The sequence below is a fragment of the Podarcis raffonei genome, chromosome 2 (genome assembly GCF_027172205.1).
Source record: "Podarcis raffonei isolate rPodRaf1 chromosome 2, rPodRaf1.pri, whole genome shotgun sequence".
Classification (NCBI taxonomy): domain Eukaryota; kingdom Metazoa; phylum Chordata; class Lepidosauria; order Squamata; family Lacertidae; genus Podarcis; species Podarcis raffonei.
Window position 1 is genome coordinate 98,052,276 of NC_070603.1, and position 17,354 is coordinate 98,069,629.

General features: G+C 40.8%; 1 protein-coding gene across 6 annotated transcripts in view; it reads left to right on the forward strand.

The window, feature by feature from the left end:
• The window catches only part of FRMD4B (FERM domain containing 4B), a 247,633-nt gene that overhangs the window by 119,171 nt on the left and 111,108 nt on the right, over window positions 1-17,354 (forward strand). For all 6 annotated transcript variants that reach the window (XM_053378234.1, XM_053378235.1, XM_053378230.1 and 3 more), the window contains 2 exons: window positions 11,256-11,321; window positions 12,557-12,651. In XM_053378234.1, coding sequence (XP_053234209.1) covers window positions 11,256-11,321; window positions 12,557-12,651 — 161 coding nt within the window. The remainder of the gene's footprint in view (window positions 1-11,255; window positions 11,322-12,556; window positions 12,652-17,354) is intronic.

The following is a 17,354-nucleotide window of genomic DNA, read 5'->3' on the forward strand; positions in this document are numbered from 1 at the left end:
TAATCCATTCCATTTCATTCCAAGATCCATTCCTTGCTTTGTTGGTAGCTTGCATTTGTTTTAGTAGTCATGTCAACTGGCATTTACAAGCTGCTGTTATTTTCTCTGAGCCTTCGGATAGCTCCCATAGTTTCCAATGAGTGTTTTTTGTCATTTGTTTTTAGTACAGCCCATACCTGAACTGCTATGCTCAGCTGGTGAAGATTTAACTTGTATATGGCTTAGAGTTGGCCCCTTTTTGGTGTGGGCTTGATGTTTGTTCTTTATTTTTTAAAATTATTATTATTTCCTCTGCACAGGTGGCACATTTATTGCACACATGTATTTTCCATTTTGGTTCTAGGAGAGGAAAACAGTGTTTGTTCAGTGGAGGCAGGGAGATTTCTAAAACTACTGCCTATTAGCTGGCGAAGAAGGTTGAATGGGTCTGGCTTCTCCTGAAACTAAATGTAGAATAACAATTTGCAGGTATTGAATGTTGGAGATGCATGTACTTTAAAAATATATGCAATAAGTATTATAATAATATTATTAATTATTATTATTAAAATATGCAATTATTAGTTGATTGATTGGTCAGAACAGCATATTTTTAAATATCTGCCCCCTGATGATGGACAACTTTTTAAAAAAATGTTATTATTTTGAATACTAGTACTCAGGCATTTCTTTCACAAAGGAGGGAATGGTTTTTGTTAAGTTGTGGGCGAACATATCAGACGACACAGCGATTCTTCAAACAGCTCTTGTTTATTCAAAGGCCAGAACAGAACTGAACTGAGGAACTCAGTCAGCCTGCTTATATAGAGCTCCAGAACAACAACTGTTGCAACTTTCTAAAACTATCCAATCACTGAACGTCACTTTCGATCCTTCATTTGCATACAAACTATCCAATCACTGAACGTCACTTTCGATCCTTCATTTGCATAACTATCTACAGTATCCCCCTGCTGGCCCAGGGTGAGAACTTCAGTACACAACAGTTTTGTTGATAGGTAAATGTATATAGGTTTAACTGATTAATTAGTTGATTAAAAGTCATATCATTCATTGATTCTGGGTGACAGCTGAAATAGATGGTTCAGTATTGTTGAAAGTTAATCTCTCCCTATTTTACTTTGGAAAAAAGAGAAGCGAACCAATACTTTTGTTCCTGATCCCTATAAGAGGAACAGTCCTGTTCTAAAATTGTTTTTACTACACTGCAGTTTTATATGCAATTCATATAACATAATTAGAGTGGCTGGGGCAACCCAGCTAGATGGGCGGGGTATAAATAATAAAATTATTAAATTATTAAGCAAAAGACAGAAAATATCAGAAATTTCTCCTTTTTGTTGGCTCTGTGCTACAGTCGTACCTCTGCTTACGTATCCCTCTGGATATGTAAACTTCGGGATGCGAACACAGCAAACCCGGAAGTATTTTTCTGGGTTTCGCCGCATGTGCAGAAGCAATCCTCCGGTTGCGAATTCCTTGGGATGTGGCCAGACCTCCAGAACGGATCCCGTTCGCAACTGGAGGTACCACTGTATTAAGATTATGAACAACTAAATAACTACTCAAGGGGGAATCGGATATAACATGCCATATAAATAAGTTTTGAAAGAAGAACCAGATGCATGAATTGAATTTGCTCTGCCTCTCTTTCTGTCCAAATGAGAGCCCTAGAAAAGCAGGGCTCTCTCAATTGCGTGTATGTGCACAGGGTCTTTAGGAACTTGTACCAAATGCGTGTGGGGAATGGGACAGAGCCCCATAAGCATGACCCTGCCCCCCCTCAGATTCAGCTATGAAATTTGTGGTGTTTGGATGCTCCTCAAGCATCCAGCAATTGTGCATACATATGTGAATCCTGCAAATGTGAACCTAGAGGCTTGCACTGCCAACCTCTGGAGCATCTCCACCCATCTGCTCCTGCTCCTTACTATTGTGACCTGTTCCCTTGTACATTCTGAACACACAATGGATGTAAAGATGGAGCAACACCCACCACTTTCCTTATGATCTCCCTTTGGGGAGGTTGTGTCGATTGATGCTAGAGGGACAGAGCAAGCCAAAAGGCATTGGTGAGGAAGAGCACCCCCTGAGTGATGGGAGCCCTCTAAGAGCTTCTTGCCCATGAGCTCCCCACAATTTGGGCTGAACACTGCTTCTGCCTGATGTTGCTTAGGGGTGGATACACTTGCACTGGGGTGGCTAAACTTTGGCCTTCCAATTGCTGCTGGATTCCAATTCCCATCAGTCCTAGCCACCATGGCCAATGGTCAGGGATGATGGGAGTTCTACTACAACAACATTTGGAGGCCCACAAACTAGCCACCCCTGACGTACATACTTGCTGCATGAGGAGAAATCTTCATTTGGCAACCTTGTATTTGCATTGAACCCGCATAGTGATTTGCACTGGAATTATAGGGAGAGTCTGTTTTTGGAAGTGGTTTTTTTTTGGGGGGGAGGGGAGGCTGGAAATGATAAGGGGCAAACAACGGGACATCTTAACAATAAAAGTTCTCAAGTTTGATTGCCTCCCATTCTGTACAAATCTTTAATATCTTGTGCCGCCTTGCTCACTGGGGAAAGCTTTTGTTTCTCAATCTGTTATCAAAGCAACAAACAGTAAGGTCATTTCCTAGAGATTACATGGCAACGGAAGAAAGTCTGGGACTGTGTGAGTCTCTGCTCCAAATAGCTTTTATTTAGGTGGGGGAACACTGTCGCTCTTTGCATTGTACCTTCTGCACTCCGTGCAGCCCTTTAAAACCTACCAGAGTGTGTGGTTTGGAGGTAAGATAAATTTATATGAATTTCTTTTTCTGAGGCACATTCTTGTGCTGGTTGTTGTAAAGTGGCCTTAATTAAATAACTTCAGAGTAAAACTGCTGCAAAGAATGGTATTGCATATTAGACAATAATTGCAAGCTCAACGTGAAGATCATGCTTGATTCCTCTTGTAGAACATGGGAGGGAGGATAGTCAGTACAGCCTGAGACTCTTAATCTCAAGTTTGTGGGTTCGAGTCCCACGGTGGGCAAAAGGTTCCTGCATTGAAGGGGGTTGGTCTGGATGGCCCCTGTGGTCCCTTCCAACTCTACAATTCTGGGATTCTAACTGTTGATGTATGTGGAGTGTAGAGGTGTTTCTGTGTTTGCTCTGAGTACAGTACAGTGGTACCTCGGGTTACATACATTTCAGGTTACATATGCTTCAGGTTACAGACTCCGCTAACCCAGAAATAGTACCTCGGGTTAAGAACTTTGCTTCAGGATGAGAACAGAAATCGTGCTCCGGTGGCACGGCAGCAGCAGGAGGCCCCATGAGTTAAAGTGGTGCTTCAGGTTAAGAACAGTTTCAGGTTAAGAAAGGACCTCTGGAACGAATTAAGTACTTAACCTGAGGTACCACTGTATTTATCGCTATTGTTGCAAGCATTGGGTTTGTTACTTTGTGAAAAAGTTCCATCTCTCTTGGTCCCAGTCATCACTCAGGTTATACTTTCTGGTCTCAGATTCAACACGTTTGCACATCTTACAGTGTTGGAACTCTTCATAGCAGAATGATTTTACATGAGGTTACGGCAAGCTAAGAACTACCGGTATTCCAAAGATACAGATGCCTCTTTTCATTCTGTAACCCTTCAACGTCTCATGAGTGAGATCTGCTCTTCCCTTGTCCCCCATTTCATCTGATGCAATGCTTGGCACTGGGAGGTGCAGTGGCAGGCACTGAGCTCATTAGCAGCCTCTTAGAAAGGGCCCTTTGATCCACACCCTTATTGAAAGGTTGAAATGAGTCATGGAAGTTCAGTCCTGTCAGATCCATTTGCATCCTTCTCAGTATGCGTGTGTGAAAGACAGCGAAAGTGCCATACCAAACCATCAAGATGCAGCTGCCTGATGATCAAACCACCAAATTAAAACTCTTCTAGTCCAACAGATAGCATTATAATCCCTTGACTAATTTTGAGAGATGAAGCTGGAGGGGAAGTAACAGTGTAGCTCTAGTTTACAGGTGGGAATTGCTTCAGAAAGATGAACACTGCATCATCCTCATCAATGCCCCAAAGAATGTTATCCATATCAGATCCTCCTAATACGGGCTTTGGGGTGTCAGCAATAGAAAGCACGAAGAAGTAGAAGCAATTAGTGTCTGTATAGAGTTAGCAAAACACTTTAGCAAAATATGAATTATAATGGGTGCAAAACTCTGATGTGGAAAGTTTAGTGTCTATGCGGTTCATTATGAAGATACAGCAATTTAAGTAGAGGTGGGGTAAGTGATCTCCTAAAGGTTTGGAGTCAATAGAAATTATGGAAATGCAGTTCATGGTCCCGCACTCCCAGGACAGTTATTTAATTCCTGGCTCTGTCTTGCCGCCTGTCATCAGCAAATATAACTAGGGCTGCTGCCTTGTTACTACAGGAATTATCCAATCTCATGTCATTACCCAGGAGATTTAGCAATAACTCTACGCAAGATACTGGAACAAAACATGTTCATGAGCTTTCTCCTGGTTACTATGGCTTGCAGTACAACCAGCATTGTATGGGAAGAGTGTGCCGAGCACAAGCTTTAATTAATTTGCAGCACTACTGGCAAGGAAAGCAGATGTACACGAAGTATTTCACTGGCTCAGTATTTAGAGCTATCCTCTTTGACAATCACTTGTAGCCGAGTAAGATTGCCTTCCATAAACACGGTTTTAACAGTGAGTCCGTAAGTGACTGTGGAGGCCAATTCTGGATCCACATGTCCTTCCACAGTGGGGACATTGGTTTCCGGGTGGGAGTTGATCACGGTGTGGATTTGCCAAGCATGCCTTCCTCTTAGCACACTTCTCCCTTGCGTCCTGAGTTCGAGTGTCTTCAAAGCCCATGACACCTTTGGTAAAGGCTGTTCTCCAACTCGAGCGCTCACAGGCCAGTGTTTCCAGGTTGTCAGTGTTTATACAACTTTTTTTTTAATAGATTTGCCTTGAGACAGTCTTTAAACTTCTTTTGTTGACCACCAGCATTACGCTTTCCATTTTTAAGTTTATAATAGAGTAGTTGCTTAGAGCTATCCAATCAGGCTTCTAATTATATTCTTAACTTGTAGCAGTTGAGGGATGTATGTCTGTGTTTGTGTGTATGTGATATAATATGATTTGTGTGGTATTCATTTCTTTTCTGTGCTTTGTTTGCAGAATATAGAGTTGCTATATTTCAAAAAGTGAAAGTCCGGAAATATTTCAAAAAGTGAAAATTTATGGGGGTTTGTGGTTTTTTTGGCAAAGTCTAAAAAAGAAAAGAAAAGAGTTTTGGAGCTGCTTTTTTTCTTTTTTAAAAAAAGAAATTGCCAAAATCTACACTAACAACATGGGCTGCCATATGTCCTGATTTTTCCGGACATTTCAGCGATTTTTGCCCGGACGCGGTTTACGGGGGCTGAACACTGACTATCTTCAGGAAATTCCAGACATATGGCAACTCTCGAAGAATACAACAATTCCAGCTTTCATTTAGGGAAACAAAATTTCTAGTCCTTATAGCCACAATGAAAAAAATTCACAAATGTCTGGCAAAATTTCAGAAGCCCCCAAGGGAAAGATAAAGATGGTTTCCTTTGAGACCACAAACAACTAGTATTTGATTTGCAGTTTCCTGGAGCTGAGGGGCTTGGTTTTGTGGGTTGAGTGGCTGGAGCAACCAGCTAGATGGGCGGGGTATAAATGATAAAGTTGTTGTTGTTGTTGTTGTTGTTGTTGTTGTTGTTGTTGTTGTTGTTGTTAGCATTTAGAACCTTTCCCGTCTTCTACTTACCATGTCATCTGCCATCTCCATGCTTTTATCTTCATTGGCATGCAGTAGATATTTCCCTCTCGAAGCCATGGTGACAGATGGCAGAGCGTTTTAAATATGTGGGGGCCACAGAACAGTGTAGTAGGAGAAATAATCTAAAGTGCTAGAGAGCTGGGTTGCTGGTGCCTTACATGCAGTGCAGTTTTTCTAGAAAAAGAGGTGCCAGAACTCACCATGAACACCTTCCTTGTTCTCTTAAAATGGCCATTAGGTGCCCACTTGAGAGGTGCTGGAACTGAATTCCAGTGAGTTCCGGCTGAGGGGGGCAGGAAAAAGCCCTGCTTACATGATTCTTTATAATTTGTTTATGGCTGACTTCTACCTCCACCCCAAAGATCTACCTGTCAAATCGCTCCAAATCCCAACAGTTCATGGAGCCCTTCCAAAAAAACATGGCAGCCTTTTAAAACTTTGTACTTTGAAACAGAATAAAAGTTCTGCAGAAAAAGCAAATATACGCACTTGGTTTCCTTGGTGCAACACTTGGGTCACCTTGGTGTGGAATTTGGTGTGTCTGTCTGTGTGCGTGGTGGCTGGGAGTGTTCTTCAAAGGCAGGGAATACAGTGTGCATAGAGCCCTGATGAATATGCAGTGGCACTGTGCCTTCCACTCTCAGGGTGGGGAATGCTTTGCGCTTGTGACCATGCCAGTTTTTATTTTCTATTTTTTTACTGGCTCAGCTGGTGGAGATTATATGAAAGTCAGTTGATGCTCTGCAGGAGCCAAGCAGTTTCCCCTCCCTCCCCCCTCCTCTTTTTTTTGTTTTGTTTGTTAAAAACAAACCCTTCTATACATAGACCGAAAAATACTGCACTAGAATCAAAACTAAGCTCTCTCTGAATAGTTTTGAAACTGTCCCAAAGTAGCACTGAGACCCTGCCAAAGTTAACACCGCACAGCCGAAACGACGATGGAAACACCAGCCAAAAGGCGTTAAGCTGCAGATGCTTTTCATAGACTGCTGCTTGCCCTGGGAGAACAATGATGGGGTCCAGCAGAAGACCACCTCGACTTTATTTCTTGCAGCCAGCTTACTCCTCCTTTTGCCAGTCTTCAGGTCCCAGGCAGTTTAGTCTTCTTTTTCTCCATCCGGTTTTGTAGGTGTCAGCATTGGCTGGGTTTGAGCCCCTTAAGCTTTGCGCTAGTTCCCCATCTGGTCAGCCACTTGGGGTTCCTTAGTGAAGAAGTAGCAGCACTCTCCATTGTTACACTGTGGGGCCCCATGCTTGGAAATCCACTAGTTCTTTCTGACCTGGTTGTGACCATAAGCACAACCGCTACCAGTCTCCCTCCCCAACCCGTATCTTTCTGCTTTCTGATTTCGTGTCTTGCTTTCTGCATACCCTCCCACCCCCGCCATTGCATCCAGTTCCCACAGCAACCAAGTTAAGAACGTGGCTTGCAAATTGGTGTGGTCTTTGTTTCATTCTCCCACAGATCTCAATCAGTGCACCATCTACCTCCATTCCTGATCCTTCTGGGACTCACACTTCAACTTTTTAAAAAACATTTTTATTACATCTCCAAAAATATCCCAAAATATTTATCGCCGTATACAGTTTTGATGTGCTTAGTAGTTTATGATTCTGTGATGCTGCCAAGAGGTGAATTAAGACCACCAGTGAAACTGGGTCCATTTGTTTCCATTCTGTTATGACTCGTGGTGCAAACACGTCAGTGGAGACAACCCAGTACTCCTCTCAGTTGGTTTACACCACACTGCCCTCCCTGCTGCCCCTCCTGGCAAGCAGCAGAGACTCATTTGCCAGGGGGTCAGGTAAACAAACCTGTTCCATCATGCCATCCACTACTGGTTTTGTTGAAGAAGAATGCCTGACAGAGGGACTACTTCCGTCTGTGGTACTGCTCTCCATTGAAGCCCAGTCTCTTTCCAGAATAATGCTACTATTGGTAGCTCTTGGGTATTTGACTTCTTGCCTTCCTTTGGTTACATTATCTGCCTTTGGAGTCTTTGACTCCTTCCTCTAGAACTTGAACTGAGCCTACCCTGGACTGTAGGACGTAGGTGGACCTGAAACATTGCTGTATCCTGACTCCTACTGGACGCTGATAGGCTTAGGAAATGCTGAGTGCAGTGATAGCATGGCAAGTGGCTTCCTTACGTTACTGGTACGTAATGAGAGGAAGAGGAGGCAAGTGCTGCTTATAACAACATGTACTTTGGGCCTCACTTGAACTCTGCCGATTCACACCAGGGTAGGTTGGGTGGGGTCTTCAGGGAGTATAGTATTGATCTCAATCCATCTGTTTTGACTGATCTGCGTTTTCAGTCCATTGGAACTCAAACGTTACATTGCAGATTTTCTTCAATCAATATTTGAAAAATTAACTGTCTTGGGGCAGAAATGGGCAAATTTGCATTCCCTCCCCTTGTCAATTAGCCACATGGGATTCAAGCTAGTTAGCAACTTTGAGAACAAATTTGCTTTATTCATTACTTTATAACATGAACTGACAGGTCCTTTCCTTTGTATTCAGAACCTCCTGATTAAAATGTGGCTTCTTAGATTCCGCCCCCCTCTGCATTCCGCCATTGGCAAGTGGTAGAATTTTGGTTATGTGAATCAACTATAATGAGATACTGGGGTTTAATCCAGTTTTGTAACAGTTGCACAACTCTACACAGACACTTTTCCTTTTCAATTAAGAGTGAATTAACCAAGGTTTATGTTCATTCATCTGGTAACAGGATTAAGCTAATATGAGATAAACCACTCTTAAATCAGAGAGACATTCCACAAGAAGCTTAGCTAGTTTAGCTAAAAAGGCTGGAGGAATGGGGGATATTCCTTCTGGATATTTTAAAAAGGAAAGGATCATATTATCATCTTTTGGAAATTTAAATCAAATATATATAAAATCCTCCCTTCAAACCTATAAACCTTTTGAGCTATATTGGAAATAATTCCAACAAAACTAGCTCATGCATTTTGGTATCTGCTTTCAGTCATACTGTAGTCTTGAAACTATGTTAAAGTAACTAAATATGCACAGACACGCAAGATGTAGGTCTGAGCCAAACTTTTACAGCATTCTTTATCTGAAAACAGTCTTATACAAGGCGCAGCATTTTCTACCTTTTGACATAAGTTTCCAAGAGAACAAGCAATTTAAAATAAATGTAACAATTAAATTTAAATAGAACAATAAATGTTTTAAAATGCCAAAACAACAGAAAAAGAACAGCTCAAATAATCTATTGAAAGGTCAGGCAAATAAAACTGGTCACCGAAAGCTAGCTAAATTGGTACTGGTCAAGTATTTCACAACTAAGGTGCCACTATCGAAAAGGCCCTGTGTTTGGTTGCATCATATCTAAAGGTGGTAAGACCTCTGAAACAGATTATTTAAAAGCCATGGGGTTTTAAAAGTTGTTCTCAAATTGCAGGTGCAGATACATTCACTTTTTTTTTATGGGGAGGGGAGCGGCTGATAGGTTGCTACTAACAACCTGAGATTCTGCAGATGGATTGAAAATGAAAGCACTCATGCTTGGGTTGTTTTTTTTTTACCCCTTTCTTTAAAAAAAAGGCATCTACTTTTGCAACTTTAAAATACAATCCTGTAATAGAAGAGGAGAGGAGGGTGACAGGTGTTACTTGCCTAAACAAATGTGTTTCCTCTTAGAGGAAATAAAATCTCTGTTCTAGGCAAAGAACGAATCAAGTTTGGAAATACCTTCGTTAAAGACCTCCTTGCTACAAAGTTATTCTGTATTTAGAAAATAGGTTTGTCCCTACTTTTTCACTTCCTAAATTAGGCGCTCTCTTTTTTTTTTTGGAAGAAAAAAAAAAGCTTCCTGTTTATATAGCATCTAAATTTGTTGGGTGTATAACTTGGTGACACATATAACTTGATGACACGGTGGGATCTAAAAATATTGCCTCTAACAGCATGTTTTTGTGCATCAAGAGGATGCTGCTCCTGTGGAGGAGTAGCATAAATATCCTGCAGGTTTTATTCCAAATTTCTGAGGTTTCAGAAGGGAAACCAAGCTTACATTGTGGAGAGTTTGGTCTTCTTTTTTTCAACTTTTCCTGACAGTCACTTTGGAATAAAACATTCTTCAATTATTGTGGCATTCGACACGTGGAATCCGTAGCCACTAACGTTTTGACTTGACAGAAAATTGAACTTTTAACATTTTGTGTTGTGTGCTATTTTGGTCTTGTAAAAGTTGAAGAAAGAACCTTTGTTCTCCATCAGAGCAGGAGGAAGCGAAAAGGACTTACGCTGTGTTTTGTTCCCTTTTCTTTTGACCTTACAAAGTTCCACAGTCAGCCATTGTAGCAACCAGCACATGTATGTCTTCTGGGACCCTTCATTAATCTACCAGCTCACAACACAGCCAGCTATGATTAAAACATAGTGCTGAGTTTTAGATAGTCTAAGATTTCCCCTTCAAATCTTCAGTTAATGGAGTCCTTCTAGAAATTAGGATGTTGAACTTAAAAACACGTATACCAACCAAACAAAGGCTGTAGATCCATCTCAATCTCACTACAGCAGTTATGGTGGACTAATGGACCTCCAGATGTTGCTGGACTACAATTCCAATCATCCATGACAATTTTCAGGCTGCTTGGGAGTAGGAATCCAACATCATCTATAGGGCCACAGGTTCACCATCTCTGCATATTAAGCATATTAAGAGATGGGCTGCCAGATCACATGTATTTTTACTCAATTGTTATGGGAGAGAAGATAGCGTAAAAATAACAGGTAGCAGGTGGTAAGACCATTCTCGGGATCCTGAAGAGCTACTGCCAATACTAGACAGATGAAATAATCTGACCTGTGATAAGGCAGTGTTCTTAGTTTCCTTGAAACAGAATGGGACTTACTCCCAAGTAAGTGCCTAAGGTAGCAGGTTTGGTTAATAAAGTCTTTTTGATTTTATGATGGAAGTTCATGTCGGAAAGGTTATGGAAGTCAGACTCCAATGGTAATATTTTATTACTTGGAAGTAAGTCTCTTATTTCAGGAGAACATCTACACATACTGTGCAGTGTAGGTTGTACTGATTCTTGTTTAGGAAATGCCTTATTTTAAACATTTCATAAGTCATCCAAACCACCCAAACTAACTCAGTGGAATGCCTGAGAGTATGCTTTGAAAATATTTCAGGTGGGCCTTCACTGGTGATAAAATAACAGAGTATACAGAAGAAAATACTGTATAATGACAGGTGTGGGGCCAGGTGAATGTGGCTGGAGAATAGCGGTCTAGTGGACCAAACTAGGACCATGGTAGACTTAATTTGGCCCATGAGCCAGAGATTCTCCATGCCTGGTATAGGTACCTTAGCAGTACCTGAAGGACAGTTATTCCAATTATTTGAAATGCGGAGAGTCCATTCTACTTCTAATTATGCTTCTCTCACTTTGCAGATGACAGAAGGGAGACACTGTCAGGTACAGCTTCTGGATGACAGGAAGTTGGAGCTGCTGGTTCAGGTGAGACACCTGCATTTCTGGCATCATTATATCATTTCAGTACTGCTTTATACCAGCCTCTCCAGTTCAGTGGTCTTTATCACTGGCTCTAAGAGGGTACTTGCTTTTTAAAAGCTGGGGATGCACTAGCTGAAAAGCCCAGCTGTGTGGGGGCCAAATACCTACCTCAGCCAGATGAGCATTATGCTGTAACTTGCAACCTGTATACATTTACCTGGTAGTAAGTCTCATTGGGTTTGGTGGGAGTTACTTCTGAGTACACATACAAATAGGATCGCACTGCCAGTTTCACATTAGCCACTGCTTGATGATGAAGATAATGATGCTTTGATATTTTAAAGGTAGGTACATGATCTGTATGGATTTTAGTCTTTAAGTTAGTGGGAGAAGCTCTTTTCTGGTGAGGGTTGCGTTCCCTCATGAGCAGCTTTCAAGGAGCTGTAAGTCAGTGGTGGGTGCAACCAGAGGCAAAAGGTGAGTGGAGCAACAACTGTACAGTAGGTTATGCTCCAGCCACACAAAAGCCAGATGTTTCTATATACACTCCCCCACACAAGCTCATTGTTGTCATAGGAACATCAGAAGCTTATGCCAAGTCAGACCGTTGATCCCTCTAGCTCAATATTGTCTACTCTGACTGGCAGTGGCTCTCCAGGGTTTCAGACAGCAGTCTCTCCCAGCCCTACCTGGAGATGCTAGGGATTGACCTAAGACCTTCTGCATCCAAGGCAGATGCAGTAGAGTACCACTGAGCTTATGGCTCTTCAGAGACCCCGGAGAGCTGCTGCAAGTCAGAGCAGTCAGTACTGGACTAGATGGAGAAATAGTCCGATAGTCTGGTGTATGGCAACATCCTAAGAATCTCTCCGGTTTTGCCCATCACCCATAATACGGAGATAGACGAGAATTCGTAACATAGGTAAAGCTGCATATCGTATCATCGCATGCAAAAAAATCACTTTGTCACACTAAAGGTCCATTGATTTCAGTTGATCTACAACAAACATTAAAAATCATCATGCACCATGGTTGCAGAAGCAGATATATTTGTACAAGAAGGGGAGGTGGTCTTAACACACATTTTCTGTTTGCAAAGAGAGCTTTTGGGGGTAAAAGCAAAAAAACAAAGGTTCCATGACCTGTAAGGTTCTCTTGACCATAGCCCTGTTTCAAATATAGCTTGTTATGTACAGGATGCAAGAATGCCTTCTAATTCATATCGTTCTCTTCAATAGCCAAAGCTCTTGTCACGGGAGTTGTTGGATCTGGTGGCTTCCCATTTCAACCTCAAAGAAAAGGAGTATTTTGGGATAACATTCATAGATGATACGTAAGTTCATGCAGGCATTTTGTAAACCACTGTTTTGAGCTAGTTGCCAAAGAATGGTGATTGGCTTCTTCAAAAAAAGATTTTCTAATTGCTGGGTAATAATGTAGCCAATAATAGCTTTCCATTTGCTGCGCCTTTGCTTTGTCAGTGTCTGTTTCATTTCCACAATTAACTGACTTCTGGGGACTGGCCAAGAAAATAACCCAATGTGCAAGTTTTCTGTAGCAGGAGGCCACCAACAGACTCATGAGTTAAAGCAGAATCCAACCACATGCAGAACAAATATTAACTCCAGTGAAAAAGGCACTGCACAGAGAAATTGTCCATAGACCAAAAAATATTTTGAAAAACCACAGCCATTACTTCCTCCAGACTTTGGTAAATAGTTGGGACCATCTTCTGAAACACCAGCTGAAGTTGCCATCATGCAGTACATGATTTGGGACTAGGGTACAGGTAGCCCAATGGTGCCCTCCTGCTGCTGTTGTCACTGAACTGCAGCTCCTGTCAAATGCAGCCAGGGATTATGGGAGTTAAAGTCCAACAATACTGATTGCCACTGGACAAGGGTATATTTGGAATTGCTTTCTCCAATGTAACATAATCCTCCATGCGTGCTTATTTTATTTTTTTTACCCTCAGAAAAAAATAACTTCTTTTTATTAAGTTTCATGTAAGTAACCAAAAAGAAAAACAACTTCACAGTTACAAGGAAAAAAAAGAGAAAAATACAAAACAAATATCTAAACATAACATAAGTATTATCCATTTCCCTTACCATTCTTTGTCTTCTCATTTATCTCTTTATATCTTAGGAACTTAAATCATTCTTCTACACTCTATTGACCTCCATCCCTCCCGCTTTCAGGCTTCTTAATATACATAATTTATTTTTCCTCGCAGCTAATAATTGTTAATACCGTATTTTTCGCTCTATAACACGCACCCGACCATAACACGCACGTAGTTTTTAGAGGAGGAAAATCCGTAGGCATGCCACCCGTAGGCATTCCCTCCATAACACGCACAGACATTTCCCCTTACTTTCTAGGAGGAAAAAAGTGAGTGTTATGGTGCAAAAAATACGGTAGTTTGCACGTCGTAGGATTTATATCAGATCTGCTATAGTTTTTAGGCTTCTGTAATTCCCTTCAATGTATATCATAAATTTGTTCCAGTCATTAATAAACTTTGTATTTTTTTGGTTTCTGATTTTTTGTGTCATTTTTGCAAGTTCAACAAATTCAAATAGTTTTGTTTGCCACTCTCTAATTGATGGGGTATCTTGATTTTTCCAATTTTGGGCAATTAATAATCTGGCGGCGGCTGTGGCATACTGAAATAATGTCTTATCTTCATTTTTGACTTCATCCCCAATTATCCCTAGTAGGAATGCTTCCGGTCTTTTAGGGAATGTATATTTAAATATTTTTTTTAACTCATTATAAATATGTTCCCAATATTTCTTCATTTCTTCGCATGTCCACCACATGTGGAAAAAGTTACCTTCTTTAACCTTACACTTCCAGCAGTTCTTATTCCCAATTTTGTACATTTTCCCCAACTTTGCTGGGGTAATGTACCACCTGTACATCATCTTTTCTAAATTTTCCCTGAGTGTTACACATGCTGTAAATTTCATTCCACTAGTCCATAATTTCAGCCATTTGTCATACTCTATATTATATCCCAGATCCATTGCCCATCTTGTCATTACCCCCTTTATTTCCTCTTCTTTGGTATCCTACTCTAGTAATATGTTATACATTTTGGATAATAATTTGGATTTGCCTTCGATTATCTCTATCTGAAACTTAGATTTCTTTTCATTCATTCCTACTTTTTTATCATCTCTCCATACTGCATTTATTTGATGGAATTGTAACCAACCCGTTAATTTGTCTTTCAACTCCTCGTAAGGTCTCATCTTCCATCCATTTTCTGATCTTATCAGTAGGTCCTCATAAGTCAGCCTTTCTCCCTCCATATTTGCCTTTTTTGTTATTAGGATGTCGATTGGTGATAACCACCAGGGCGTCTTCCATTCTAGGAGTTTTTTATTTCTTTCCCACACTTTGAGTAGGGGTCCTCTAATAATATGATTTGAGAATCCTTTATGTATCTTTTCTTTATTTTGCCATAAATAGGCATGCCAGCCGAACCTATTGTCGAACCCCTCTAGGTCCAACAGATCGGTGTTTTCCAGATTAATCCAGTCTTTAATCCAACAAAGGCTGGCAGCCTCAAAATATAATTTCAAGTTAGGTACTGAGAAACCCCCTCTTTCTTTCCGATCTGTAAGGATTTTGAATCTAATTCTTGGTCTTTTGCCCTGCCATATGAATTTCGACAGGGTTCTTTGCCAATCTGTAAATATTTTAGATCCTCTAATCACTGGGATGTTTTGAAACAGGAAAAGCATTCTTGGGAGTAGGTTCATTTTTATCGCCGCCATTCTTCCCCTCCACGAGAGCTTCACTCTATTCCACATATCTATTTCTTTCTTGATCTCCTTCCATGTTGTAAAATAATTATCTTGAATTAAATTTATATTTTTTGTGGTTAACCAGATTCCCAAATATTTTATTTTTTTTACCACCTTAATTCCGTGCTGTTCCTCCAATTTTTCACTTTCTTTTTTTCCCATATTTTTGATCAGCATTTTTGTCTTTAATTTATTTAATTTAAACCCAGATAGTTTACCGAAGTCTTCTAGCATCTTCAAGGCCCTGCCCACACTTTTTTGCGGGTTTTCCAAAGATAACATTAAGTCGTCCGCGTATGCTTTTAATTTGAATTCCTTTGTTCCTATTTTGATCCCTCGGATCTCAGATGTTACTCTCATTTTATTTAAAATTATCTCTAATGCCATGATGAATAAAAGGGGGGATAGAGGGCACCCCTGTCTTGTTCCTTTTTCAATTTTAAAGGAGTTTGTTAAGTTGTTATTTATAATCAATTTTGCAGATTGATTCGAGTATATTGCCTTTATTCCATTCATAAACTCGCCCTCTAGCCCTGCTCTTTCCATACTCTTCAGTAGGAACTTCCAAGAGACATTATCAAATGCCTTTTCTGCATCTATAAAAATTAGTGCCGCGGGTATTTCGTTCTTACACTCCAGATATTCTATAATGTTTATGGTGTGCCTTACGTTATCCTTGAGAAACCTATTTGGAAGGAACCTCCATGCGTGCTTAGTTCATTGAGGGAAGTCCTGCTGTGTCCCCCCAGCTTTCTGAAATACAGTGGGCTTTTCACTACTGGACTGATCTCCCTTCTGTCTGCTTTTTTCAGCCAGCTATTTTTTTATTTTTTTTTGCTTTTAAGGCATGCTTTTACAATGTGATAACGGTACTGCAGCGTCTTTCTTTGTTTTTACATTAGATTTTTTTAAAAAATTCTGGTTTATCATGAGTTGTCAGATGTATGAAGGCTCCTTAAATGGAGTAAAAACAAAACATAACCTGGAATGTATATATGTAAGGAAATCAAGCTTTTATTACACAGTTACTCTTGTGTTGCAGTTGTGTAGCTTCAAAATGCATCTAGAAAGGCAGCATCAGATATTCCTCCTGTGGGTGCAGAAGTCTATATTATTCACCTATTTTAGAAGTCTTACAGCTGCACTTCTTAGGGACTTGGTGGGGACAAATGGTAGTATAAGAGGTGGAAATTTGTAGTGGTGGGAAGTGATGTGAGGGGCAATTTGGAGCAGGGAAACAGTGATCAGGGAAAGGGTTAAACACCCATCTCAGAAAGTTGTGCTCCTACCCTTTTGCTAACACGTGAGCCTATGCTTTCTGTTACACGAGTGCTGGGCTTCCTGTTGCTGCATGTTATCACCCTTGTTAAATCTCCCTGAAGATTTCTGTGTTGTCATCAGTATATTTTTGGAAGAACACTTCACACTTGGGAAAGCCTTCCTGGAAAATAGAGGCGGAGGGTGGGGGGATTTTTATTTGTCTCTGTATATATGTCTTTTGTCTTTTCCACCATCGGAAAATGCTTTCTTTTTATAAATACCTTTTGGGATTCTATTTTCAGGTGTTCTGTTTTTTTTGGGGGGACAGGCTATTTCTGTGGTGATAATTTTCCCGCTTCCAGCCTCCTGCCCAGTAGCATTTCCACCCAGTGATCTTGCAAAAATTGCTTCTTAAGTTTTACAGAAATGACTGGTATCCAGGGCCAGCCCTACCATTAGGCAGCATGAGGCAATCACCTCAGATGGCATATGCTATGGGACAGTGGCTGCAGCCCCTTGATTGTTCCTCTCAGTTGGAAGACAGAGCTGTGGGTGATGCATGGCCTTTCATGCACCCCTTACACCAGCCTGTTGCCCTCAGTCACATTATCTCATCACCAGATTCAGTTTCTAATACAGCCAGCTTCTGTACAAGAACCTAAGTGGAGGCACCATCTTCTTCTTTGCCTCAGGCAGCAAAATGTATTGGGCTGGCCCTAGTGTTATCCTTACAACACAAAGCAGCTTTTGCTTTGACAAGTTATAGGGAGCTTGAAAGCTCATGTCGATGTGATTCTCCATTTAGTTGCATTTTGTGTATGAATTTAGCAACCACCAGAGGGCAATCGAGCCCTTTTCAATTATAACTTTTTATCTCAGTTTTCTAACACAGTCCACAGGGTGGATGGACAACACCACTTTCTCTCCTGTAAAATCCACAGGGCAAACTGTGCTTGTG